The 26,185-nt window shown below is 37.1% G+C and overlaps 2 protein-coding genes across 2 annotated transcripts; one reads left to right on the top strand and one right to left on the bottom strand.

The window, feature by feature from the left end:
- Window positions 1-857: 857 nt before the first annotated feature.
- HSPA13 (heat shock protein 70kDa family, member 13) lies at window positions 858-5,132 on the top strand (the record flags this gene model as incomplete). Its single annotated transcript, XM_009707891.1, has 4 exons — window positions 858-1,247; window positions 2,184-2,397; window positions 2,993-3,160; window positions 4,462-5,132. Coding segments are annotated over 4 exons (1,443 nt in total), but the record flags the coding sequence as incomplete, so codon positions are not given.
- A 4,838-nt stretch (window positions 5,133-9,970) lies between these two features.
- LOC104167587 (canalicular multispecific organic anion transporter 1-like) lies at window positions 9,971-25,692 on the bottom strand. The gene is made up of 14 exons (XM_009707890.1): window positions 25,485-25,692; window positions 23,896-23,965; window positions 22,891-22,951; window positions 21,465-21,684; window positions 20,816-20,970; window positions 19,549-19,704; window positions 18,656-18,855; window positions 17,717-17,843; window positions 16,207-16,308; window positions 15,142-15,285; window positions 14,316-14,474; window positions 11,767-11,933; window positions 10,587-10,781; window positions 9,971-10,082 (listed from the first exon to the last, which is right to left on the bottom strand). Exons 1-14 carry the CDS (start codon window positions 25,690-25,692, stop codon window positions 9,971-9,973), a joined length of 2,076 nt encoding a protein of 691 aa, XP_009706192.1.
- Between the last annotated feature and the right edge of the window lie 493 nt (window positions 25,693-26,185).

The following is a 26,185-nucleotide window of genomic DNA, read 5'->3' as shown; positions in this document are numbered from 1 at the left end:
GGCGTGTTCGGTGTGTTCCTCGGCTTGGAAAGCCGAAGTGTTGCTAAGAAATGCCTTGGAAGATTCACGGCCAAAAGTAAACCTGCTCTTTCTCACTAGTCTGTTTGAAGCACAGCTGTGACCGCCCTTCCCTGCTGGGAAAAAAGCTTGTGCAATCTTTGAAATAGAAGCTGGTTAGATTTGTTCTTGAGTTTGTTGAGTTTGTTGATGCTTTTTTTTTTTTTCTCTCCTCTGAGGCATTGCTTTATGTTCGATTTCTGGGTTTCTTGTTTTGTTGATTATATGTAAAATTAAAAAGAAACAAACAACCTACTCTGCACTTAAACTAGTCTGCCCCTTGATTTCAGGGCCTAGAAAAGATTCAGAGGTATGGGAAGATGCTCTTTGGGAGCTATGACTGAAATAGGAGGAGTTAGCATGGGTTCACATCTCCTTATTTTTAGAGTTCCAGTGACGTTGGAGGAGATGTTTGAATCGGGAGTTTGTCACTTCACTGTGATTTTGTGCAGCCTCATTAACTAGGTGTCCCTTAGGGGTCATTCATAGGCAATTCCCCCAAAATACTAATTAGCCTGTATTTTTGAAGTACCTTGTAGAGAGAAAAAAAATTATTACAGGATGGTGATTTTTTTGGCTTTGCTGTACCTCTTGGGCTTTTTTTAAATCAGTTTGGTATTTAAAGCTTAAGATTTTTGACTTTTCTAACCGCTTTTTGTTGAATTAGGAGACCTGAATTTGCAGGTGACTTTTGAAGAAATTGAAAACTAATATTGGGTAGCTGAACAGGTTTCAGAGTGTGAAATAAAACTGCATGAGGTGTAAGGCATAATACCGTGCAATTTGCATTGACTTCTAAGTTTGCAGCCATAGATACTCTAACCCTGTTTTTAAAAATCTGTGTTTCAGGTTCCGCTATTCTGGCTCTCTTGTTGGCTGGCTATCTAGCACAGCAATATTTACCGATGCCTACACCGAAAGTAATTGGGATTGACCTCGGCACAACTTACTGCTCTGTTGGTGTCTTTCTTCCTGGAACGGGGCAGGTGAAGGTTATTGCAGATGAAAATGGGCACAACAGCATACCAAGTATAGTCTCTTTCACAGACAGAGATGTGTATGTAGGATATGATGGCCTAGAACTGGCTGATTCAAATCCTCAGAACACCATATATGATGCAAAACGATTCATTGGGAAAACCTTCACTTCAGAAGAACTGAAAAGTGAAAGTAGCAGGTATCCCTTTAAGGTAAGTAGCTATCTTCTTCAGTTCTCTCCAAGCAGTAAGCTATAGGCTGCTTGAAACACGTAGTAGGTGACCAGCTTGTCTGACCTTGATTCTTTGGCTAAATCTGAAACATCTGAAAACAGTAAGAGATATCCAGAGGGGGGGGAGGAAGAAAGTGTTGTGGAAGTCACGTACCTCTGCGTGAGTGCTGGTAGTGATTTTCCAGAGGACCCTGTCCTCTATTGTGAAATGTGTTTCTGGGTCACCTTCCAGCCCCTTCTCTTAAAGTCTGAATTTCAACTTGAAATTCCAACTGTGCTTTGCTGAAACTTCACTTCTCCCCTGGAAAAAAAGCAAAGTGTAAAAGTCATGTCTTCCCTGTCCCAGTGCATCTTTTTCCCGTAGCACTTTTCTAGTGCTTACTTGACCAGCAGCAGATCTTCAAAGCTGCTTTTTACAAAAAAGTATTGCATTAATTTAGCCTGGTGCAGTATTTGCTGAAAAGAGACAAATTTTCTGGTACTGAAAATAGTTTTTGAATTCTTTACTTGTTAAGAGAAGCTGTTCCAGGACCAACCTCTTTGCTTCCTTTCAGAAAGAAGAACTCGTGGGAAGCTTATCAGTAGGGTAAACCTAATGACTAAAAAGTATTACTTTTATGTTTGAATGTGGCATTGAAGTTGATAACACAGTTGCTAGGTCTTAACTTTTTTTAAATGTATCTTACCTGGTCACTGTGGGTGTCACTACTTCGGATATGGTCGGACCCCTTAAGTGGCATGCTTTGCATAATACTCATAGTCAAGGAATAAAAGTGGTTCAGGAAGTTATAAAAGCACACTTGTATTTTTCCAGTATAAACAGACTATATGCAAATTAAACATTTGGTGGGTGCAGGTTGGGAGAGCATAAGAAGACGACTTCTCACTTGTGGGTTGTGTTGCTTTTTCCTCCTAGATTTTCAACAACAATGGATCAGCTGAATTTTCTGTGACAACTAACGAAACCTTTCGCATCACTCCAGAGCACATTGGCTCTCAGTTGCTACTGAAATTGAAGAGGATGGCAGAAGACTACCTTGGCATGCACATTTCAAAGGCGGTCATCTCTGTGCCAGCAGAGTTTGATGAAAGGCAAAGGAATTCTACCATTAAGGCAGCTAACCTTGCAGGTGACACCTCTTTATTCTAGCATTTTTCTAGGAAACCTTCGGTCTATTTCACTAACAATAAAGTCTTTGGGGAGGGTATAGAAACAGTGAAGCAGTGATAGAGAACCTTAGAATGGATGTTTGGGGTTTTTTTCAGACCATTAACAATTGTGTGGAATAGCAGAGAACTCTTGGGTACCGACAGCTGACTAATACACACATAGATAGCTAGAATAAATAAGTTTTACTTCAGGGAAAATAGCCTCTTTGGAATTGGGAGATGATACAGAGCACCCTTGAACAATAACTTAAACAGAAACAAAACATGTGAAATAATTCTCCTTAGCAAGGTTTCTCTGGAAGAAATGTGTTTGGGCAAATCATGGTTTGTGACTTTACCCTGATGCTGAAGTAGTACTACTTTAGGCTTAATTAAGGAAAAGAGTTCACTGAGTATTACCCTTTAGATTTCCTTTAGATCTGACATTTTAGTTAAGGTAAGTTTGGTTTTTTAAAAAAAAAAAAAGCACAACTAATGGTAAATGTCATTATGATGCAAGATCTGCAGTTTTCTGAAGCGTACCTGACTGTTGCTTGATATCTTTGCTCTTTGTAGGGCTACAGATTTTGCGAGTAATCAATGAACCCACAGCTGCAGCTATGGCTTATGGACTCCACAAAGCTGATGTGTTTAATGTTCTGGTGGTGGATTTGGGTGGAGGAACTTTGGATGTGTCCCTGTTGAACAAGCAGGGAGGGATGTTCCTCACACGAGCCATGGCAGGTGAGAAAAATGCTTTACTTTCTCAAAGAGTAGGGGGGAAAGGAAAGGTGCATCTAAAGTCACCATTAGAGGGGCTTTTTAAAACATACTAGCCTTGTCACCAAGTGCTCTCTGAATGTGTTCTCAGCTGCCTTTCATGCAAAATTAGGTTTGTGACTGGTTTCAACAATTAAGGTAAATTCACAGGTTTTGGCTGACTCAAAGGAATAATTTGTGGTTTCATTTTATCCATGGCTGTTAACTTTTGTGCCTGCTAGTAAAGCGCTGGTGTGTATTGCAGTTACTTTGACTGGACTCTTGGGGACTGGGGCTGTTACAAATCTTTCCATTACCTTTGTCCAAGCTGGAAATACTTCCCAAATCATTGACCAGTGCTTTAGAGCGTCCTCGCCTTCTATTTGGCTCCAGCTTAGTTAGGCAGGGTTTGGGAATGCACATGCTGTTAACCCGGGGACTGGGGCTGTTACAAATCTTTCCATTACCTTTGTCCAAACTGGAAATACTTCAGAAATCATTGACCATTTGGTTCCAGCTTAGTTAGGCAGGGTTTGGGAATGCACATGCTGTTAACCCAGAAGTAAGTTTCGTGAGGTGTATGTGCCAGAGTGAGTCATTGCTTGGCAAAGAGTTCTGGGAGCAATGTTTAGTAAAACTGTAGTAACTACATAACTGCTTTTCAGGTGACCTGGGTTCAGACAGGTCTGAGATGCAGGGCTAGCTCTCTGTTCCTTGCCTTCAATGACCAAGTTTTGATGTGAGCTGCTGCTCAGTCCAGTGAGAGTGGAACAGCAAGAAATATTCAGCAGCTTCATTCTGATTTATTTAGATAGAGATCTGCTAACTGAATTCCTGTTTTCAGTCAAAACAAAATGGTGGAAACCTTTGAGAGTATTGTAGCTGGAAAAATAATTTGCTGTGAGATTGCACTTCAGTTACAGGATTCGAGCTAAAAACTTATCATTACGTGTTTTCTTCTATGGAGAATTCATCTGAATTAACAACCACTGCTCTTTTCTGTTATGGTGTAGCAGAGCAGTTCCAGGGGAAAAACATTGAGGGGGGGGGGTAGATTCTAAAACAGTTGCTGAATAAAAATCTGGAAATTATTATCTATGATGCATTCTTCGGTGGACAACGATTATGTCTGTTTTCGCAGCTCTGTGAGCTCTTGTGCTATGTTTATGGTCCTGCTATCGTTGTTCTGGCCCTTCAGCACCATCTCCCAGGAAAAGAGAAGATGTGTGCTGCTTTTTGAAGTTTTGAAGGTGATGTGTCTGATGCCTTCTATTCTGATGTTTCAGGTAACAACAAACTTGGAGGACAGGATTTTAATCAGAGGTTGATGCTGTATTTATATGATCAGCTCCATCAAATGTACGGTTCTCTGCCAACAAGAAAAGAAGAAATCCATCGCCTCAGACAAGCTGTGGAAGCAGTTAAATTAAATCTGACTGTTCATGAGGCAGCTACGCTAAGGGTGTCATTGACTATGCCAGAAAGGAAGCTTACAAAAGAACTTCCAGAAAGTGAGGTAAAAATAAACACTGTGGTAAAAGGCAAGCCTTCACAAAACCTAAAAGATCTGAAAAATGTTGGAGACACTTCAAATGTAGAGAACAACTTTGTCAAAGTTTTATTTGAAACGGAAATCTCTAGGAAGCTATTTGAGATGTTAAATGAGGACCTTTTTGAGAAGATTCTTGTGCCCATTGAACAAGTATTGAAGGAAGGCCACCTACACAAAGCAGAAGTGGATGAAATTGTGTTAGTTGGAGGCTCCACCCGAATTCCTCAAATACGCAAAGTTATTCAGGATTTCTTTGGAAAGGAACCGAACACCTCTGTAGATCCTGATCTAGCAGTTGTAATGGGCGTAGCTATCCAGGCAGGAATCGTTGGTGGGTCCTGGCCTCTTCAAGTCAGCGCTATAGAAATCCCTAATAAACATTTACGGAAGACTAATTTTAACTGAACAGAAACTCTTCCCCATTGCATTCCTTCTCTCCAAAAGCGTACTCTGATGATGCATACTTATCTGACTGGCAGTGGAGCCTAATCTTAGCCGTATTATATTCATTTTTTTTACCTAGTCCAGTTACTGGACACCTAACTGTGTTTAAAGCTAGATGTTACTGTAAAGGTACGAGTGGTTTTTTGAAGTTCTGAAATGTGCTGTATTTGCTTGGAGATTGGATATTGGATGAAAACGCTAGTGGTGACACACCCACGTTTTCTTGCTAAATTTTATTAGCAAATCCTGAAGAGGTGTATGTTTAAAATATAAAGGGAGCGCGACCAAAGGTTAGAGATAATGTGGTATGGTACTGTAGGTATTCCCAGGTCCAATATATTTACTTTGAAAGAATGTGAAGCAGTGTTAACGCACATAGCACTAGCAGTGTTCAGTTTAAATTTATTTATTAAATTGAGTCATTTGAGCATTGAAGCACCTTTCTAAAAGGCATGTTGCAACTTGAATGAGACTTACACATTCACTTGATTCTTCTGCTGTTCATAACAGCATAATGGTATTACTGAGGCTATAGGGGAAATGATCTTGTGTTTCAGCCAAACCATGTGAAAAAAACAACTAAGCTGTTGCTAATGTAGAGTTTCTTAGCGTGTCCTAGGGCTTACTTCCTGATGTGGTTTTGATGGTTAACATACAGGTGCTGCTGTTATACCACTCATGTTCTCCACAGAGATCAAGGGCACACTGCCAAATATTTATACCTCCCCCCTGCCTTATTTGAAAACTGCAGTAATTTTATGTATCTTAAAGCTACGCCTGTGTATCTTCCCTTCAGTTTGACCAACGCAAATTTCATTGTTGTGCATCTACAAGTACGTGAGGTCTTTTCCTTGGGAGTACCCCAAGCTGTGCTGTTCTCAGGGAGAAAGTGTAGGTCCTGTTGTCCTCGTAAATGAAGATTTACCCAACTATTTTGTACATTTTAGCTCGTATCAGTGGTTTAAAGTTTGTTGTATCCCCACTCTAAATTGAACACAGATCAGAGATTGTAGCTGTCCTTTTGGGAAGGAGGCAGTGTGTGCAACTCGGGATTTGAGGTGGCACTTCTTAGGACTTTATTGTAGGCAAATAGTTTGCTACCCAGCTATCTAACAAATGCATGAGGAGGAAAAAAGAATAAATGATCTGAGGGGAAAAAAAAAAATTGGTGACAGTTCTGCTCTCTTTGGAGGGTTAAATCAATACTTAAAGGCCAGTTGAGTTCTTTTATCTGTGTAGAACTTTCTACAATGAAAGCACTTCATTCAGCTAAGACTGGCTTCAACCTCCATCAATGTGCTCTTCATCTGGTAAGCTCTAGTAACAGATGGTTCTAAGCATTTTCTTGTGTTTTCCACAATAATTTTGTTTGTATTAAGTGTGCCAAGATAAATTATGGGTCTTAGATTTATTATTTAACCTTTGCTATATTAAACTAGGCTTGTTATTCTCCTGGCAGTAGGCCTGATTTATGGCACTGCCATAAATCAGTTGTGCTGATTCAGCTGTTTGCATAGCTATTGTGTAAACGTATCTTTGAAGTAATCCAATTAAAAACCTCTTAAATTGAATCATAGTTGCACACAGCCATTCCGTAAGCATTGTTCAACTTCAGAGAGGATTCCCAAAATACTGCTAACATCTGTTTAATTTCCGGGAGTTGAAAACCAAAGTGATTTTTTTTTTGAGGATTTTTTTTTTTTTTCCCCTTTGTACCTCTTTGAAAGTGACTCTGTCGAACTCTGCGTGGAACTTCCAGTAACTAAAACTCCTCCATTGAAAGAAGTGCCTCTTCAGTGAAATCATGGATGAATGCCACTATACAGTACAGTTCTCGTGCGCAGTTGTTATTTGGGGCCTTTGCTTTGCAGATATAAATGTATTTAATTCAACATATGTCTTTGGAGTCATTGTGGCCTTTCTTTCTGCCCTGCTGTAAATTCATCTCAAAGTCTACTGGAGTTACAGTAGGTCTTTACTCTTTTTTTTTTTTTTTTATGCACTGTGTAAAATGAGCAGACCTGTATAAAAATAGAACCACATCACAGTAGAGTTAAACCATTAAAAGCTTTCTGCAATTTTGGGACAAGTTGGGTAGGAGTCGGGGAGTACCTTTAAACTGTTTAACTCTCAATGCAAATAAATTAACTAATTTTTCGCATACTCTTTCACTCTGGAGCAGTTAAATCTCCTTCAGTGTTAATCTGGGAATTGTAAGGGAGGGGTGAGTTGTTTACTTGTAAAAAAAAAAAAAAAATTCACAAAAGGGTATTTATTCAGATTTCTATACAAATTTTTTTTTTAGTAGAGAAGTTACTGTACGTTGGATATCTCACAATGCATCCTTATTTATTAAATAACTTTTCTGAATTCTGTGATCAAGTTATTTATTTTGTATCTTTTGATTTTTTTTAATACTGTACTTTGGCACAAACCATTGAATTTTAAGGATGAGTCCACTGTACTAAGTGGATGTTTCTAGGTATGCACATGAATTGCTTACCAAAAGTCTTTTTTTAAACACACTGAAGGCTGAAATCTTTCTGCAAACAATCCTTTAAATCTGAGTATGGTTGCCTGTGGTGTTACGTGTGTAACAAACTTACACAGCTAAAGCTTGTTTGGTGAGCTGAAATTCTGAAAGTTTAAGATGCCTCACTAATTGTATGTTCCTGAATTGTTTCCAAGTGCAGATGATGAAATGCATTTTATAAATAACCTTTTAGAATGTTTTTTAATAAAAGCAATTCCTGTCCCTTGGACATGCCTTCTTTCAGTTTCTTGGGGAAATATTGTAACCGCACTATTTCCTTGTCTTCCTCAAAATTCTTTGGAGGCTAGAGGATAAGGTTGTAATCCTTCAACTTGTTAAGGGGTTGCTATATCCTGGAGCAACAGATCTCCTCTGGGAAAAATGGCACAGAGGAGTGCTGGGAACTGAAGTGGGAAGGGAAAACCCTTTCTGGTCAAGCTGCAGTTTGCGGTGGAAGAATGGAACAGAGAAGAAAAGTGCAGGTTGGTAGGAGGAAAATCAAGGAATGACTGGCAGGAAGGAGAAAGCACTAACAGGGAGCAAAACCCTGGTCAAAGCAGGTGACGATGAACTCCTTGCTCCTGCTGGGAGTGGGAGCAGTTCCCACCCTTCCTATGCTGATGCTCCTTGTGCCCTGCCTGCTGGATGACAGGATGGGGGCAGGAACAGACTGTTCCTGGTGCTGGTCAACAGCTGCAGGATGGATGTGGGGAATGGCTCTCAGTTCGTGCAGAATATGAGCAAATGTGTTTGAAAAGTTGCAGGTAGGGAAGCACTTTGAATGTTGCAGGGAAGTTAAATGTTGGTAGGAGAAGGTTCTGCTCTGTCGGGAAGGTACTGTTGGCCTCACCTGGGGAAGGAAGAAGAAAACAGAGATGAAAAGCAGAAAGCTGCTTGCTCTCCTGAGAAACGGTCTCTCACACTGTTCTCTCCAGGACTTTCAGATGATAATAATTACTTGGGCAGGGTTGTTCCTAGTCTAAAATCATTATATGCTTCTAATAGTTTTGTGCAAGTGATAGTATATTTAGTTGTGTTTTGCAGCCAATTAAACTAGATGATAGTACTCTGTAATGTATGTAGGAAGACAGGCTTTCTTTTTTATCTTCAGGAAAGAACAGAGAAATCGCTCACCTCCACTGCAGTACAATCACATCCTTGAAGAACTCTCTTCAGAGAGCCTCCATCACTTCTCACCACCTTTCTAAAACAGCAAATACAGTTTGCTTGCTCTCAGGCAAGAAATTAAGATCCTACTTGATATTAACCAGGTGTCAGTATTAAAGTAATGTAACAGGGCTGCAGCCTGCAAGTTTATTCATTTACTTTTTTTTTACTTTTTTTTTTTAAAGCACTTGATAGGGACCTTCTCTTAGTTTTTGAAGATAAGATTGCATTGATTAAGTTGGTATTAAATTAGAAGAGTTTTAGGGACTGTAATAAAAATGAAAATTAATATTTACGTAGCCTACAGAAGCACAGGCATGTTTAACTGACACTTTCAGTAAATGTACATAACCTGTCCTGCCACTGTAATTAGTATTGAGGTTTGCATTAAAATCTACTAGCAAAGAGATAGCTGCAGTTGACTCCATTTCTCTGGGATTCTTTCACAATGTGATTTTGTGATGCTCAATGAGATACATAAGATGTGGTTTTCAGTTATTTTAAATCATTTTTCAGTTATTCAGAAATCGCAAGGTCAAAAGGAAAATTAACTTAATGTGGTGAGTTTATTACCTCAAGAATTGCCTCAGTATACATGCAAATACGCACGTCCTAAAAATCAGCACCAAGTGACATCTGTCTGTATGTTCACACAATAAGTAGTTTTGTTCTTTATGAATTTGCAATCATAAGAAGACTGTATTAATTAAATGGACATAATGTCAGAGCAACTTAATTAAGTACTATTTTTTAATTAAAAACAGTGTGTGAACAGCAAGATTTATTTTTCAATCAGTCTTTACTAGTGCAACAGTTAAAATATTCCATGAAAATTACTGCTTCATTATGTTGTCCCAGTGCCAATATGATCAAAATAAGTGATTTGTATAAAATCAGAAAGTTATTTTGAGAAACCTGATCAATATATACAGATTGTAGTTGTAGTAAACTGCAACACTGTCAGGAGCTTTTGAGTAAGCTGGTTATTTTATACGGAATATAAAATACTCCATATATATGTGGGATGCCAGATATCGCTCGGGTGTTTACTGGAGTAAGGAATTCTCATCTTCATTAAGAATTCATTCATGAGTTTTCTCTATCTTCTTATCCCAGCCTCTGCAACCATTTCAGAAAAGGCACCTTTTCGTTGTAACAAATTTTGTGGTGTATCATATTCTAGAATCCTTCCTGCGTCCAGAACAAGGACTCTACAATGCAAAAGCAGAAAGATTACAGGAGAAGAAAAATCAGCTCTTCAACCATATTTTCGAGTCCTAATACAGGTATCTCTGGATAATGGGAGCTCTTATTTAGAAGAAATATCATTGCACTAGGTAATTCATTGGTTTCTAAAGCGAGGAACTCCTATATTAAAAAAAAGCCTTTTGAAAATGGCATTTTTGCTTAATTGGTAAAAATGCTACAGTATAGTCCACTTACTCCAGAGAATTAAGTGGTCTTAATAGTAGCTTATACCTGTACTTTAGCAGGAAAAATATTAAATTAATTCTGTAATTAGAAGGGGGAAACGGAACACAGGTTATCGATATTTAATTAACGTTGATGCTTAAGTCTTTTGTGATAGCTTGGATTGTACAGATACAAAGATACTAAGGCAAAAATTGTTGGAGTGTAGAATTTAGTAAGTCTGAAAACTGATGCATTTAAAGGAAGCCGTTTATTTTTAAAATGGCTTACCAAAACTTACTTACCTCTCCGAGTCCATGACTGTATGTAACCTGTGGGCTATAGTTAATATTGTGCAGTTGTAAAACTCTCTTTTGATGGTGGACTGCACTAAGTTATCTGTTTCCATGTCAACAGAAGCTGTCGCCTCATCTAGGACCAGGATTTTTGTCTTTCGTAGCAAAGCACGGGCCAGACAGACCAGCTGTCTCTGCCCAGCACTGTTAAAAATACATTTAAGAAGGTCAGGTCAGGCACACTGAGGAAGAGCAGAACAACATAAAGCTGAGATTACTTTATACTTCTGAAAAGACTAGTGAAATATGTTTGCCTTGTTTTGGAAGTTTTGATTTCTTCTTGCTAAGCATACCAATAGCAGTTAAAGTGTGACTCGAACACCTGTGGCTGAACTTTGTAGCGTAAACCTGGTCTTGCCTTCAATGTCTATATTCACATTATAATGGGGACTCTGAACAAGCCAGACTGAATGCTAAACCACTTTTTAATAATGTTCAGTGTAAAAGTTTGGATACTTCTATATGTTAGCTGCGGTGTATGCCTTCTGGAAACTGCCTCCTGAAAATGATCTGTCAAAAAAAATTCAAGTTGATACTCAGTACACTCCATTTAAGACCTGCCCCTTTGCTGCCAAAAGCTTCAGTATTTGTCTCCTTGAACTTGGGAGTCCTTTTACTTCAAGTGTCACCCTCCTTACATAACTATGGGTTAATGTTTTATAAGGAAAAAATGAGTTGCTTTGCCTAAGAAAATAAAGGAAACAAATAAACCTGGAAAGACGGCAAAGCTGCAGAGAGCTTGAGGGATTTTTTTGTTTGGTTTTTTTTTGTTTGTTTGTTTGGGTTGTTTTTTCTGTTTGTTTTTTGGTTTTGGTTTGATGGTTTTTTTGTTTTGTTTTGTTCTGTTTTGTTGTGTTTTTTAAAATTTAAATAAATGAGCACTTTTCTATACAAATCTAATCAGGTAGTGCATGAATTACCACTCTCCCCCCAACTCCTTTACACCTACTCACATACTTGAGCTGAAAATAGTCTGCTTCCCATACAGCACAGGCCATAGGGCTTTATACAGTTGTGACCAGTTGGCCATCTCAAAGAAACTACCAGAATCATAGAATATAGAATGATGGGAGAAGTGTCATTTTTATACTGATAAAATAACTGCAATAGCACTTTCTTGTTTACGTACCTGAGATTTTCACCACCTTCTGAAATCTCATGAAGGAGCTTCTTGGGGAGTGATTGGACAAAATCCTTTAAGTCACACAGTTCCAGTGCTTCCCACAGTTCAAGATCAGAGTGTTTCCCAAGTGGATCCAAATTTGACTGCAGTGTCCCAGAAAACAAGATGGGGTCCTAAATAACAGCAGAATGTGGGTGCGCAATTCCAACACAAACCTAAAACAGTCTACCATAAATCCTTAGATTAACATAGGGAACTGGGACAAATAATTTTGGAAATAGATGCTTTGCAAGGGAAATTGTAACATTTTGAAGCTGGTGGATGAAAAGAAAAAAGTTACATGAGGTCTCAGTGTGCTCAGTTCTTCATTAAGGTGAAATGTAAAGAGCAAAAGATTTCTTATGTGCTACCAGTTCTATGGCTGACTAAAGACCCGCCCAGCACCCGGTAACTGCAACAACATATGAATTATTACTGTTGTCAAGCTTGTGAAGCACTGGATACTACATTCTTAAACACTGTTAAGAAAAACTAGAAGGCTGTAAGTCAAATGTTCTTAATTTCCTACAGGAAAGGTGACATATTCAGCAATAAGAACAAAAGCAATTATTGCATAAATGAGCATCGCTAGCTTCTGTGCACTGAATGCCGCAGGGAATGTTTGGAAAAGTACACGTAGGCTAGTACATGCCAGGATGCATATGGGTCACATCCAGCACTTACTGCTGCAGAAACAAGCATTCAGTAGCTTAGTCTACACACTTTTTTTAGATGTACACAAAAGTCTTTGTCTTAAAAAGGCAAGTTTAAGAAGTCAGTACTTGACAACATATGAATACCTGCACAGATTTATAAACAGAACAGATGTTTTCACAGGCAGTGAACAGACACCTTGACTAAGTGCAGTCGCAGTCGTTGTGACCCAATAGGTAGACTGTAAAAGGCCAACAACATTCACTAGCAAGTTACATGCAAGCCGAACAGTCATAATTTTGAGGGAGCTAGGTGACCAAAAAGGACTGTTAAAATGGTATGAGATCTTGTGCATATTTCGTCATTGAAACTTCATGTAACTTGCATTAGAACATCATTAAAGTAATTTGCAAACCCATACTTTAATATGATTGTTAAAAACTGTTTGTATGAGAGAGATTTGACTGATCCGGAAAAGTATGTGCACACTGAAAGCTTTGGTATCTTGCCATGCCCTTTTTTCTGTCCCAGCCTTTTATCTTCATCCAGTTCCATGCTCCTGACCTATGCAGTTCAACACTCGACTCCACCTACTCTCCACAAACTCCAGTCTCAATTTGTCCAATATACTCCATCCACAGTAAATCAGACCTGCAACTGCAGTTGAGAAAATACTGTGTAATTTACAACTGTCAGATGTTGTGCAGATTTGTTGAGTATTAGCTGCTTAAAATAAGAAAAATGTTACAACCGAGCATCTATGAATTGTTGTATTTTGAAGTCCTGCAGCATAATCAAACTTGGTTTAGTATTGTCATTTCTGACCCAAAAGTTATATTGAAAACTGTAAATTTATCATTGCCCTGAGCAAATACATTTCTCAAAGGAAAAGCCGCCAAGGCTTCGAAGGAATATATACTTTTTTTTTTTCTAGTCAGCTCATTCTTGGAAAGATGCAAGCTGTTATGGTTTAAATATTAGCCTCATCTCCATGCACAGTCTATGGTAGACACACAGAGGAAATATTAAGGGTTAAAGCTCCAGAAAAGCCAGAAAAAAAATGGACCTTCCTTTGGAAAACATCAGATAAAGTTATTATAAGTGATGTTAACATCATCTATGCACAAAAATGGTTTTATGAATGGCATTCAGGGAACACACAGAAAGTCTTCAGGTGACCATTAAATTTGTGTTCTAGGTTTTACTTTATACTAGAGCATTTCAGTGTAAATCAGTTTACCAGCAGGAACACAATCCTAATGATATGTGAACTAACCTTGAGTTTCCTGCCCTGTTCTGAAGTTAGCAGGGACAGCTTTACATTACAGACCATAGCAGATTAATTTAAATACATATACATGATTTGTGTATACATCACTTTATCCCCTACATTCTTCAGACATAATTAGTTGTTTTAAAATATTTTTGCCTTCAGGTGGGACTCAAAAACACCGTATGTAGCTATATACATACAGATTCCGGAGAACATGAGTTATTCTAGCCAAGACTGTTAAACTAAACCTGACATAATAAAACCTAATGTCATACTTGTGGTGTTCCTGTTTTGAGGCTTCTTCCATATAATTGCCAACATGCAGTTGTGACATTTTTCAGGATAGAATTATGCCAGCAGTACTGAAGACTACTATCTAATCAAATAGCTAAGATTCTCAAAAATTCATTCTAAAACCTGATAGGCCATAACACAGCCTGTTTACACAGATCAGTAAAATTCTATTGCAGTTTTATGCCTCTGTCTCTTGGTAGCCTGTGGACTTTGGGATTATAATTCCTCCAAAAAAAATGAAGTGTCTTGTGTAAGTCAAAAAAAAAAAAATAGTTATTTCTAAAACGCACCTCACCTGTGGAATAATGTTAAGATTTCCACGTAGGTCATGGAGTCCAATAGTTGATATATCAATTCCATCAATAATTATTTTGCCTTCAGATCCTTCTAGAACTCTAAACAAGCAATTTGTGAGTGTTGATTTACCAGCTCCTGTTCTTCCAACAATTCCAACCTGAAACAGAAAGTTTTCTGATAAAGACTGTAACTTTCCACGCTACACATTCTACATGAAAAATGACGAGTGAATTCAGTTTCTGCTTTCAGTTCAAAACTTCAGTTTCTTTCACCAACATGCAATCCTATAGGTGGACAAAACTGTTTCAAACTCACTTTTGGAACATGTGACTCACAATCACAGCTCTCCCTCAGAAGCTGTACAGCCTATACCCGGTTCAGTGGGAACCCCTTCTGTTGCCCCTCCCTTTTGTCTAGCACTCCTCAGCTCAAACCAATGACTCTAAACTAGGTCTTGCCTGGTGTTCCTTGATCCCAAACCCAAAGTTGATTAGCACTAATCTGGCAGCTTATTTCTCTACATAAATATTCAGCACAGTGGGCAAGAGGTTTAATTTCAAATTTGGATCTTCCTTAAAACTCCCAAATTCATAGAACATTATCTCAGCTTCCTTCAGGGATAAGAATTTCTACATAGGAGGAGAAAACACTTTTCCTTTTCTCATTTGTCTTTTCTTTAATGTCTTATCCACTTAACATCTTCCCTGTTCAACTTCATCTTGCTGTATCTAGTATTGGAGTCTCCTCATATAAAATCTTTTTGAAGTAGAAAGTTGGGAAACAGAATTTTATACCTTTGATTTATTTCTTATTATATACAGTACCTTCTCTTTACTCTGTGTCTGAAAAGAGACATCATTCAGGGCTAAACCAAGATCCTTCCTGTACTGAGCCTTGTAGTTAACAAACTCTATTATTCCTCTATCAGGCCACCCCACTGGTGGTCTTTTTGACATTATCCACGGTCCCTGGAATTAAAACCATTAGTATTTTAGTATATGACAGTAAAAATGTTACAAGTTAATAAAAACATTAGGAAAACTATATATCTCTCTAAAAATCCCAGCAGGTTTAGGGTAATTCCAATGCAATAGAAGGGAAGGAGAACCTACTTTCATGAACACTGCGCAGAAACATTCCAACTGGGTTATTTAAGGGTTTCGAGTTGTGGGTTTTTTTAACAATATCTTCTACACTCATTTAAAAAAGTAAACTCAGTTAACTGGGTAGTTGCTAATAATCTGGTATTTTTTCCATCAATTGACAGGAACTGAATTTAATCTGATTCCTAATCTCCCAGATATTTAAAATGCATATTTTATGAGAAACATTTTGTTTTAAGTTGAGTTGGAGAGAACAGATAGATGTGAGCAAAGGTTAAGAAACATAAACATGGGGGAAGGGTAAAAGAGAATGAAGAAGTAGAAGAGAGTCTTGTTTCTGAGACAGACCAAGGCTCTTGGGACTTCATACTCCACATGGGCACTATTTTCAGAAAAGCAAAATAACCAAGGCAATTTGGTTTGAAACAAATATCTCTCCAGACATGAATAACAGCTAGGGGCCTGAGAGGCCTCTCTTCCTCTCTTAAAATACTCCCCTTGGTTGTACATAGCATAGAGAGTTCACCTGAGCTGTAGCTGCATTAGTCTTACTACAAAATCTATTGTTAAGAAGGATGCCATGAAATTTACTGGTCAAAATAGGAACAAAACTATGACTACAAATGTAATGAAGAAGCTACATACGATTCTTAATGTAAAAAAAAAAAAAAGAGACAGTATTTAATAACAAATTATAACCTGCTATTACCACTCACCAATATCAAAGTCAATCTAAGTTAGTCATTTTCTATGCACATAAATTAAATATGCAAAAAGAATGCTCACCTCTTTATCCATTTTTGCATATTCACAAACTCTTTCAATGGAAACTGCATTGGTCTCAATCTCACATGCTTTACGCACCCAAAAATTTAGACTCTGAATTATCTGGGGAGATAGTTGCATCATAGAACATAAAATTTCGACTCTACTAGAATACAGCATACTGATTGCAAAACTCATCCTGAATTTAATCACCTCATACCCTGGATGCTCCATCACAGAAGCCAGAAAGTGTACAGAAAATGATGGCACACCAAATGAACTATCATTTAGAAAGTCACTGATTTCAGTGTTCCTCTAGGTACTTCTTGTCTGCCTTCAGACTGCCCAATTGTATTGTAATTTTCACTAACATAACAACTCCAGCAATCTGGAACTACTTCAGGATCAACAGACAGTGCACAGTAATTGTATGATATGTTGAAAGGAAAAACATATTTGGCTCCTATTGTGGGTACATTATTGCAGTATTCCCTAGCTAATGTAAGCTAACAAAACAGAACAAAGAATTTGTAATGGAGATAGGTATTTGGTCTACCACGTCTGCCAAGTTTGTTGTCTTCAAGCATTGGGAATGCTTCTGCAAACAGAATTGGTATCACTTCCATGGTACCAATCCTGTGGTTAAATACTCGCACTTCTATAGGAAAAAAGTGAGCCAAAAGAATTCTTAAGAGTCAACTGTTTTGAGATGCTGTATGTAACTAATTAAAGAATGGTGTCAATCTGACATCAGATGAAGGTGAAAAACTGTGCAGTACCTGTGACTGTCATCACCAAGTATATGATGATATCAAGGAGATTGTTCTGTCTCTGAATAATAGAAAATGGAACTCCTGTGAGTTGGGGGCGATGTGGATATGCCATGGCTGGTAATTGTCTATATATTTTTTTTGTATTTCTGTTCATTAGTATCTGTCAGCTGTGTTACTGAAGCATTTACCACAGTGAGAATCTGGACACCACTAGACTCCTAAGCATCACAAAATTAAAGAAACTTGGATGCTTAATGTGTGTATACATAACACTTAAGATTTTAACTAGCAACTTATCAATTCAGTTTACCTTACTTCAAGGAACATTTCAAATGTAGCTCTAACATATTACTTTTACAACGACAATGCCAAAGTAAAAGATTTTATTAAACTTTTAAGTAAGCATTCCTACAGAACACTCAGTAAGTGAACAAGAAATCAAACATGAAGTATATTTGTACATGACTAGGCTTCTTATTTGGTTTAACAAAACACTTAAAAATAATCCATACCTAGTTTCATTAACTTGATTTTAAAATATGTTTTAATAATTATTATTTCATCTAAATTCAGAAGTGGAAAATAATTAATGTGAAGCTTCCCAGAATTAACGGAATTCAAAGGAAAACTCTGTCATGCCCATGGGATTTAGTGTCATTGATGCCATCGTGTATATTCACCTGCTCAGCTTCACTGTATGTATTCTTTCCTTTTCATGTGCAATGTGGTAGCAGCAAAAAATTTATACCATTACTTACATTTAGAGCATAGGATATCGATAAACCCACTGTAGAAGAACTCACTGTATTTCCAGCCAGTACTACAAACAGGGCAGCAAAGAACACCATTAAATTTCCCAGAAATTCAAGCCTGACAGATAGCCACCTGTAGAAAATCAAGGCAAAGAAAAAAGTGAATTACCTACAAAATTTTTTATAGTATAGTGAACATATTGCTAATATAATGACTCTTTGAGATCATTGTATTAGCAATTTACCCACTTTACAAAAGAGATAAGTACTATCATTCCCATTTTACAGATGGACTGGGGAGGGAATATGACATATATAGAACTAGTAGCACCGCTAAAACCAAAATGCAGGTCTCAACTCCTGGCTAGTCTCCCTTCACTCCTCATACTGTTTTTCTACTCTTCCTATCTAGAAAAGATTCAAGTACATCACTGAAAACCAGAACTGAAAATCTTCTCCTTGCTAATCTCTGCCTGTAACTGAACTGAATCACAATGGAAGGAGAGGAAATGGACTTATTTCCTCAAACCCAAGCTTCCACTCTCCAGACCTACCTGGTGCCTGCAGGTACAGACACCAGGTTACTTCCACATGCACTACTGAAATATAAATTCGATTTGTTCATAAACTTGTAAGAGGAACTGTTAGTTGAAATATAGTACGGTCCATGTTCATGATCTATTGGTAAACTACTTTTTTTTTTTCAATATTCTTATCCCAGACAGCATGTGCCTGTTTTCTACAAACCTGCAAGTTTCTGGTACATAAAAAAGAAGTTATCCTAGTGCTTAGACATAATGCATGCATTCATTACAAAGCGTGGCGGATAAATTGCTCTTGTCCTTCTGTTTCTCAGTGGGTTTACTCTGACTAAAGGTAAACACTTAGTTGTGGAATTCTACAGAAGAAGATCTCAGTCACAGATGCAGAACTGCTGTAAAGTACCTGTTTGAGATGACATTGTTGTAGAAGTAAACTAAGTTCTCATACACAACATCATTACTTTTTCTAATGAACCTCTCTTGGTGCCCAAATGCTCGAATTGTTGATCGTCCTACAAGAGTCTCACTGAAGTGGGAGATCACAGGAGAATGCGATGCTCCTGCTAGTCGTCGAATTTGTCGTGAACTCGCTATGTAGTATCGCTAATAAAACAGTACAGACAAAACAGACATTTTAAGTTGCTACAGTTTCTTTTACATTGTTTAAAATATTTGCTATATTTATTTCCAGTTAAGTAATCTGTTAAGTAATTCCTGTAAATCTTGAATATGAAAAAGTTGGAAGTGTCTATACAGAAAAAAAGCTATTCACAAACAGTATAGAAAAAAGAAATGTCACTTGGGACACACCAACATTGTAATGCTGACATAACTGCAATATATAAATTACTGGCAAGGTTAAAATAAGAGAACATTATTTCCAAATTCTACAGAAAATGTGCTATACCACAAAAGGTCTGTAACAACCAACTAAAGCTTCTGTAAACTTTCAAATTAGAATGTCCTGCTTCTTTCTCAGATGAAAGTCAGACTTTATTTCTTCAATGTAATGATGTCTGTATTTAAATTCTTCAGCAGAGACTGAATCCAGGCACTCTTCTCCTTCCTCTACATTCTTATTTTAAGAATCTTTTAAGGTCTTTAATCACAGACCATACTTTGAGCATCAAGAAGAAACAGGAAGGCAGCCCTCAGTCTTTCTGAAACATTACTTTTTGGTTTGGGTTGTTTGTTTTTTTTTTTAAATAAGGAATAATTTAAGCTTGTATCCTTGATTGTTTTGGACATTTCATCCACATACATCTAGAAATCATTATAAAAACTTAATGCACTTACTTGGATCGTAAAATAAAAGTATCCCAGGGGAATAACTACCACTATGAATAGTGGTGAGGCAAATGCGATAACTAGAATGGTTCCAATAACATCTAGTGTACAATTTAGCCAAGTTCGTAAGTAGTAATGGAAACGTAAGTCCACTATAAATAAGTCCTGTAACAATGCACAGAAGAATCAAGTTTTTGTGAGTAAATTCCACTAAAAACTTCAAGAAAGTATCCTTTAAAAATGGAGTCAAACCAAAATATCTTCAATAAAAATGAGTAGGATACCCTCTGATATATCCTAATTAAATGTATTCATATATCATTATTATTTGTCTAAAAGTGAAATAGACATAATAGCTTTTAGACTACTCATGGTATGTCAGAGAACATGCTCAGTGTGTGAAGTCAAAAAGAGACAGCTCTTGCTATTTTGCTACTCAATACCATTTAGCTTACATAAAGCATATCAGACTGAAAAGGAGGCCAGGAATTCAAATCCTAACTCTTGTATACTCCTGCTAATAATTCTAGCAGTGTACTGAAATATTACAAATCTGTCACTGTACATAGTAAAACTTTTTCAAACCCAGTTTATTATATATTGCTACCAAAGACTAGAGGCTTCAGTGAAACATAAATCAATTGATCTTTTAATGTATTACACAACCACTACTGGGTCTATTCTAGAGAACATCGCCATCAAAAGTCACTATATTCGAAGTAATCGGTAATGCGTTGCAACTATCTAGTTACGATGAAAGTGGGAAGTATTAAAGTCATGGTAAATAACACTTGTTTGTGTATTAGAGGTTCCAATTAAAGCCAAAACACTACAAAAACAGAAAATAACATTCACTTTAAGTCTATATACCTCTGAGAATGTGAATTTATTTATTAATTGGTTTTGACAATAACTTATGATTCTGATATGCAATATACTATCGAAGAAAAAGATATTTTCTTTTTTAAAAACAGATCAGGTTTAGGTCTGGTAAACTCACTGCACTGAAGGAATGGTCTTTGAGGAATAGCCTCCTAATGATCTGGGATAGGGGCTATACAACTTCTACTAATACCATGTTTTGATGATTTTGTAAGAAAATAGCTTGAGACAGTTCTTTAAGTTTTTATGCACCAAACAGCTTTCTATTACTAGATACTGCATTCACTTACTTTGAGATCTTTAAATTTTCAACAATGCTAAATGGAATTAAATCTGTAGTGTCACTGAGCTTCATTTTCATAAAATAGAAAATACGCATGAGTTTTCCGTTTACCTTTGTGAATCTATTGATGATCTGACCAACTGGATTAGTTTCAAAACGCTGAAGAGGAAGGTGCAATACATTGTCTAACAGCTGATGATGCAATGCCCGAGAAGCAGACATGGATCCCCTGGTGAGCACATAAGCACCGCAGCAAACAAGAAGACCTTGTGAATGGATAAATTAAAAGATAGTATGAACGGCTGGGGAGGGAAAGAAGATGGAGCTTGTTTCTGTCACTGTTTTCTATCGCAGTGAGCAATCCAACAGTCGCACTTCATATCTTAGTTTTACAAATGTACATATTTGTATTTTGTTGATACATCTTACTACTTCATAAGTATGTTTTTCCTGCAATTAAGTCTCATGCTAGCATGCCACTACACATTAACACTGATTTCCTTCCTCATTGAGATGCCAACATAACTTCATTAGGTTACACTTGGATGTTCCAAGAATCCACAGAAGTGTCATAAAATTAAATAGCATTTTCTTCTACATGTCTATATATCTCTTCTCCTCTCTTTCAGGTTAAACTATTATACCATATTGCATACAAATCTGTTTATGAAACAACCACCATTATTTCTTTACTAGTACACATTCAGGCAGATCAGCCTTGGCAAATGGTGAGAAAAGAGTCATAAATGCTCATCCTTGCCTTGTGTGAATCCCAGAAGCCCATAGATACGAAGTTTATAGTTTTGTGATTGTTTCCATTCTGTGAAATCACTAACTTCTGCTGTTTCTGCAGTCCAGGTGCTAAGCCATAGATTTTGCCCAATGGCTAGTGCATTTTGTCCTACATAAGCAGCTATGGTTAGCCACATCCATCGCCAGTCGAAGGCTTGGAGGTATTTCAAAACCACTGACATTTTCATCTAAATATATTTTCAAAAAGAATATATTAAAAAAAGGAGTTACTCTTAAAATCATTGTCATTATTGAAGGCAAATACACATTATATAATGGGAATTGGATACATTACATTCAGAATAAATCTAAAGATCTTCTTAATTAAATCTAATAAATTAGGTATATAAAATCATACTGTAAAAAGGTTTCCTCTCCCACTATACTCTGCTCCTTAATGATACATATTATAGGCAATCTTGCTTGTGACACTTTCCAGTGTCAGACTTAAAAAAATCTTACATATGCAGATTATACAAAACAAACAAACAAAACCAAAACAAAACAAAAACCCAACCAATCAACCAAACAAGAGTGCAATGCCTGGGCAGATTTTATGAAGCAAATCTTACTCTATTCATCAATGGAACTAGAAGCTTTAGAACTGCCACTCTGGGCTACTGGAGACAAGGAAATTAGTGTCAGCAGGAGAAAGCTTTTATCCTTGGTGTAGATGAGGACTAACGGGACCAAACTCAGCTAGGCCGCTTGAAAGGTAGAACCGGTAGGAGCAGAATAATGACAGATTCTTGGATCTCATTACAGGGTCTGGAGTGAAATGAGCTCTAGTTGGCACAAACTCTTCTGTCTCTTCTGGAAACTCATTTTTTTCAAGCATCTTTTTTTACCATCTTGCTAGAAAGCCGTATCTTCTTCCCCCTTCTACCTCCCTGTTCATATTTTATTTAAACTACAGCTTCCCAGGAAGTGTTGACCTTCCCCACACTCTGTTTCACTTGTTCTTTTCCCTTTCCCTAGCAACTGGCAGATTTTTTTAATGGAGACTGCATAAAGTCTGCTTCTAACATAAAACAATACTGCAGCAGTATTACCATGCAAAATTTCTAGTCTCTGCTCCAGCACACAGGTATTTAAACTTCCTAAAGTTAAGACAGAGAGAGTGTTTTTCTAACAGAGGTAAAAGCTTTTTTAATCTTCTTCTTTCTGAAATATGCAAAACAGACTGGACTTAGATGTCATATGAAAACAGCCAGTAGCAAATCATCAAAATAGAAGATCTCAGACTACATACTTAAAATTTGGTAAAAACCTGTCAGATTTATTTTAAATTCAGTAATGAGATGTCAAGCAACCTTAAAGAGAAACAGAAAACTGCAAAACAATACATTTTTATAAAAACAAATGTCAAAGCCTTTTCTATTAGGGATACTTACGCCACCAGTGGCCACGTTTTCTTTATTGTTAGTGAGTATTTTCCATTGATCAAAGGAAGAACTGCAAACAAGAAACACTTTCAAATCTTCTTGTGAATCATCATACAAAGAATATATACATTTATTCCTAAGAAAAAATGGATACTATAAAATCTTGTAAATTTTTCATGTGGCAACACGAACTGTTCTCAGCTGTTCTATTTTTGTTGTTAGAGTAACATTATGGTCAGAAAACAACACTAGGTATATCCTTTTCATTTCTTGTATAATTATGTCTAGGTAAAACTGAGCTTGCCCTGCATAGGCATCAGCTAGAGATGCAAGACTGACCTTTTCTGGGGCATATGAGTGTGGTGCAACTTGGGTCTCAGCCATTGTCTGGGCCTATGATTAAGGCTCACTCTGACACATCCAATTCTACTACTTCTGGACCAGGATGGTTAAGCTTAACTGTCCTGCATTGTCTGAACTTGCTAGTTTGAGTCCCTTTTACTTCATCTTTGCACTATCTTCTACCACTGCAAATATAATATTACACTGCTTTACAAATTGATCTAGGAGGTCATTCAACTATTTGAAAGCCCAGTAGTTTTCTTAAAGGTGGAAAAAGACAAATCAATGTCACAGGGGAAAAACAAAGAGCATGAACAACTTGTTAATACACCAAGAAGTCAAACTGCTGCCAAGGAATTGTGGGTGCATCCACATCAGCGACTTCAGTTGGTTGTCTGATTTTTTTGCTTAATGTACTTTGGTTCACACAGTGAAGCAGCCCATGAACTGGACCTCCTGAACTCATGCAGCACGTTAACTGGATTTCTTTAATATAAAGTGAAACCAGAAGATGAGCTCCAGATACATGCTGTCCAGCCAACTGTTAATGGGCATTCAGGCTTAACCAATGTTTAGACAGTGAAGCATAGTGGCACAGCCTTCAGCACGTAGGGTTGTTACAGCATTGCATCAGTTAAGCAATGGCTAATTTAAAAAAAACCAAAACCTTACTCTTTATGTTTCAGCAGTTCTCTTTGTTGCAGATTCCTGCCCAGTTGGCCCTCTTCTTTTGAAGAGCTCACTATAGCGGAAAAAAAATAGAAAAATCTTTTCAGTGTTATACCATGAGTAGACAGGTATAGTACAAGAAGCTAGAAATAAAAAACAGGGACAAAATGATGAATGGGGATAATTTAAATTATTAACTCCTTAAGTCGACCTAACCTTGGGACAGCTACTACACAAGACAGACACATTTATGACCAAATGCTAGAACTGTGACAGCAGGTAAATCTCCCCCATAAGCCCATAGTCTCTTTGGGAAAGTATTAGTATCCTGGCAAATATTAACATTAGTGTTTATTTCAAAGTATTCTTGCATTATGGCTGGAAAATGGAGCTTGCTGTTCTTTGTGTGTTATTGAAAGAAGTCAACACTTTTTTCTTCCAGGAATGGAATTTTTTTCTTCTTTTTCATATTTGATGGTATTTCTGTCAACAGATCTGTTAAGGCAAAGATATATTTTCTACATCCATCCATCTTGCTGAACGTACCTCTAGAGTATAATTTTGTATCACAACACACTGCATGCTGTTTCTTCTCCTCATTGCATTGGTTCTCCTTCCCTCTCTTTATTACCCTTCATGAATAATACATGTTTCCTTACACAGCTGCCTCACACTTTCATTCCAACACAGCTAACTCAAGACTGCCCACTGCTTCCTTTTGCAAATTTCATGTTCTGTCTTTCCACTCCTCTCTGTCAAACCCCAGCAAATATTTGAGAGTGCTGGCTCCAGGACAACTGCAGTCACTTAATTGTTGTCGGACTCTTCTACATCATGTGGAGCAATTCCTTCTCTCAAAATTAAATAACCACAATTAATCTCCTCCTGAAGTACATGATGAAAACAGTTCAAACAGACTGCATTGTCAATGTACCTATTTCTTTCCCACAACTCTATAAAGAGCACACATTGAACAACTCAGATACAGAAGTAAATTGAGTCCCAATCCATTTAAGTGATTTGTATGATTTTTTTTTTTAAAGTACCATGCAGTATTTGTTTATGCTATCTACTGGCTGGCTGGAAGTATTTCTTAAGAGTACTAAAAGTTTCATTTATTTTTTTCTCCTATAAATGGACCATATTGTCCTACTCCTTCCACTGTCCTCCATGATTACAGCAGTCTAAGGTGATGGAAATGGGAAGCATCCAATATAAGACAGGACATAATCATTGACATTGGAAGATTAATTTGAAATGTCCATAAGTTATTTATTGGGTGATAAATCCTTGGCAGAATCAGGTGACTTTACCAAGGAATTAATACAGTATGTAAAAGTAGAAAACAGCTGCATAAGGCAGCTTTATCATACATTCCTTAGTTGAAAAAGTAAACTGTTTGATCTCAAGACATTAAAGCCTGAAATTTTTTTGGTTTATAACCTATAATTCTATATCAAAATGTAGGCAGGAAAGCCCTACATTTTCCAGCAATTATTCTATTCATTTCCAGGAAGGGAAGGAGTAATATTTTGAGAAGCTTGAATGAAAAGAAAAAATACTAAGCAAACATAGTATACAAATTTCCTCACCTTCCATTGGGGTCATCTCTTCACTTGTACACTCTGCATTGAAGACTTGAAACAGCTCAGCAAAATTAGCTCTCTTTGAAATGAGTTCTTGGTAGGTCCCCATCTGACTGATTCTGCCCTCTTCCATTACTATTATAAGATCAGTGTCAGGCAGGAGCGTTAAGTTGTGGGTCACCAATATACGAGTCTGAAACACAATGTTTTCCATTTTACCATATAAATACAAAGCATATGTTAAAAGTAGACATCACATTATGATAGCTGGAATGATATAATGGAATTCTTCTGGGATTTTGCTCATTTATTTTTCTACTTTATTATTTATTGCCTGCTTTACTACATTACTCTTTTAATTGCTGACTCTAATGTCAAACTTTATGCTTAGAGCTACTTGCTATTACTTGTACTCACCTGTTTCTTAATGTGTATATTCTGCTCAGGAGTGGTTTAGATTAGGTTGTAAAGAGAAGAGGTAGATACTACAGCTTTTAATATACTACAGGTAGTTTGATAGTCTCAATATTAAAATCTGCTTACAAGTCTACCATTACTAGAGTTCTTGCCTCTGCCAGATACTTATGACCCATGGAGTAGGTAAATTAAGAAAAGGGAGAAGAGATACAGGGAAAGTGAAAGACATTTACTTCGTAATAAGTAAAATATTCATAATAGTAGGTATTTCACAGTAATACATGTGTTTT

This window comes from Cariama cristata, unplaced genomic scaffold, assembly GCF_000690535.1.
Source record: "Cariama cristata isolate BGI_N322 unplaced genomic scaffold, ASM69053v1 scaffold10819, whole genome shotgun sequence".
NCBI classification, from domain to species: Eukaryota; Metazoa; Chordata; class Aves; order Cariamiformes; family Cariamidae; genus Cariama; species Cariama cristata.
The sequence above is the reverse complement of the archived record's forward strand: the minus strand, read 5'-3'. Positions and strand labels throughout refer to the sequence as shown.

Coding starts and splice junctions, on each gene's coding strand:
- LOC104167587 (XM_009707890.1), bottom strand. CDS start 25,692: ATGGAAAACATTGTGTTTCAGACTCGTATATTGGTGACCCACAACTTA. Junction 23,966..25,484: donor AGAGATGACCCCAATGGAAG/GTGAGGAAATTT, acceptor TTTCCGCTATAG/TGAGCTCTTCAAAAGAAGAG. Junction 22,952..23,895: donor GAACTGCTGAAACATAAAGA/GTAAGGTTTTGG, acceptor TCTTGTTTGCAG/TTCTTCCTTTGATCAATGGA.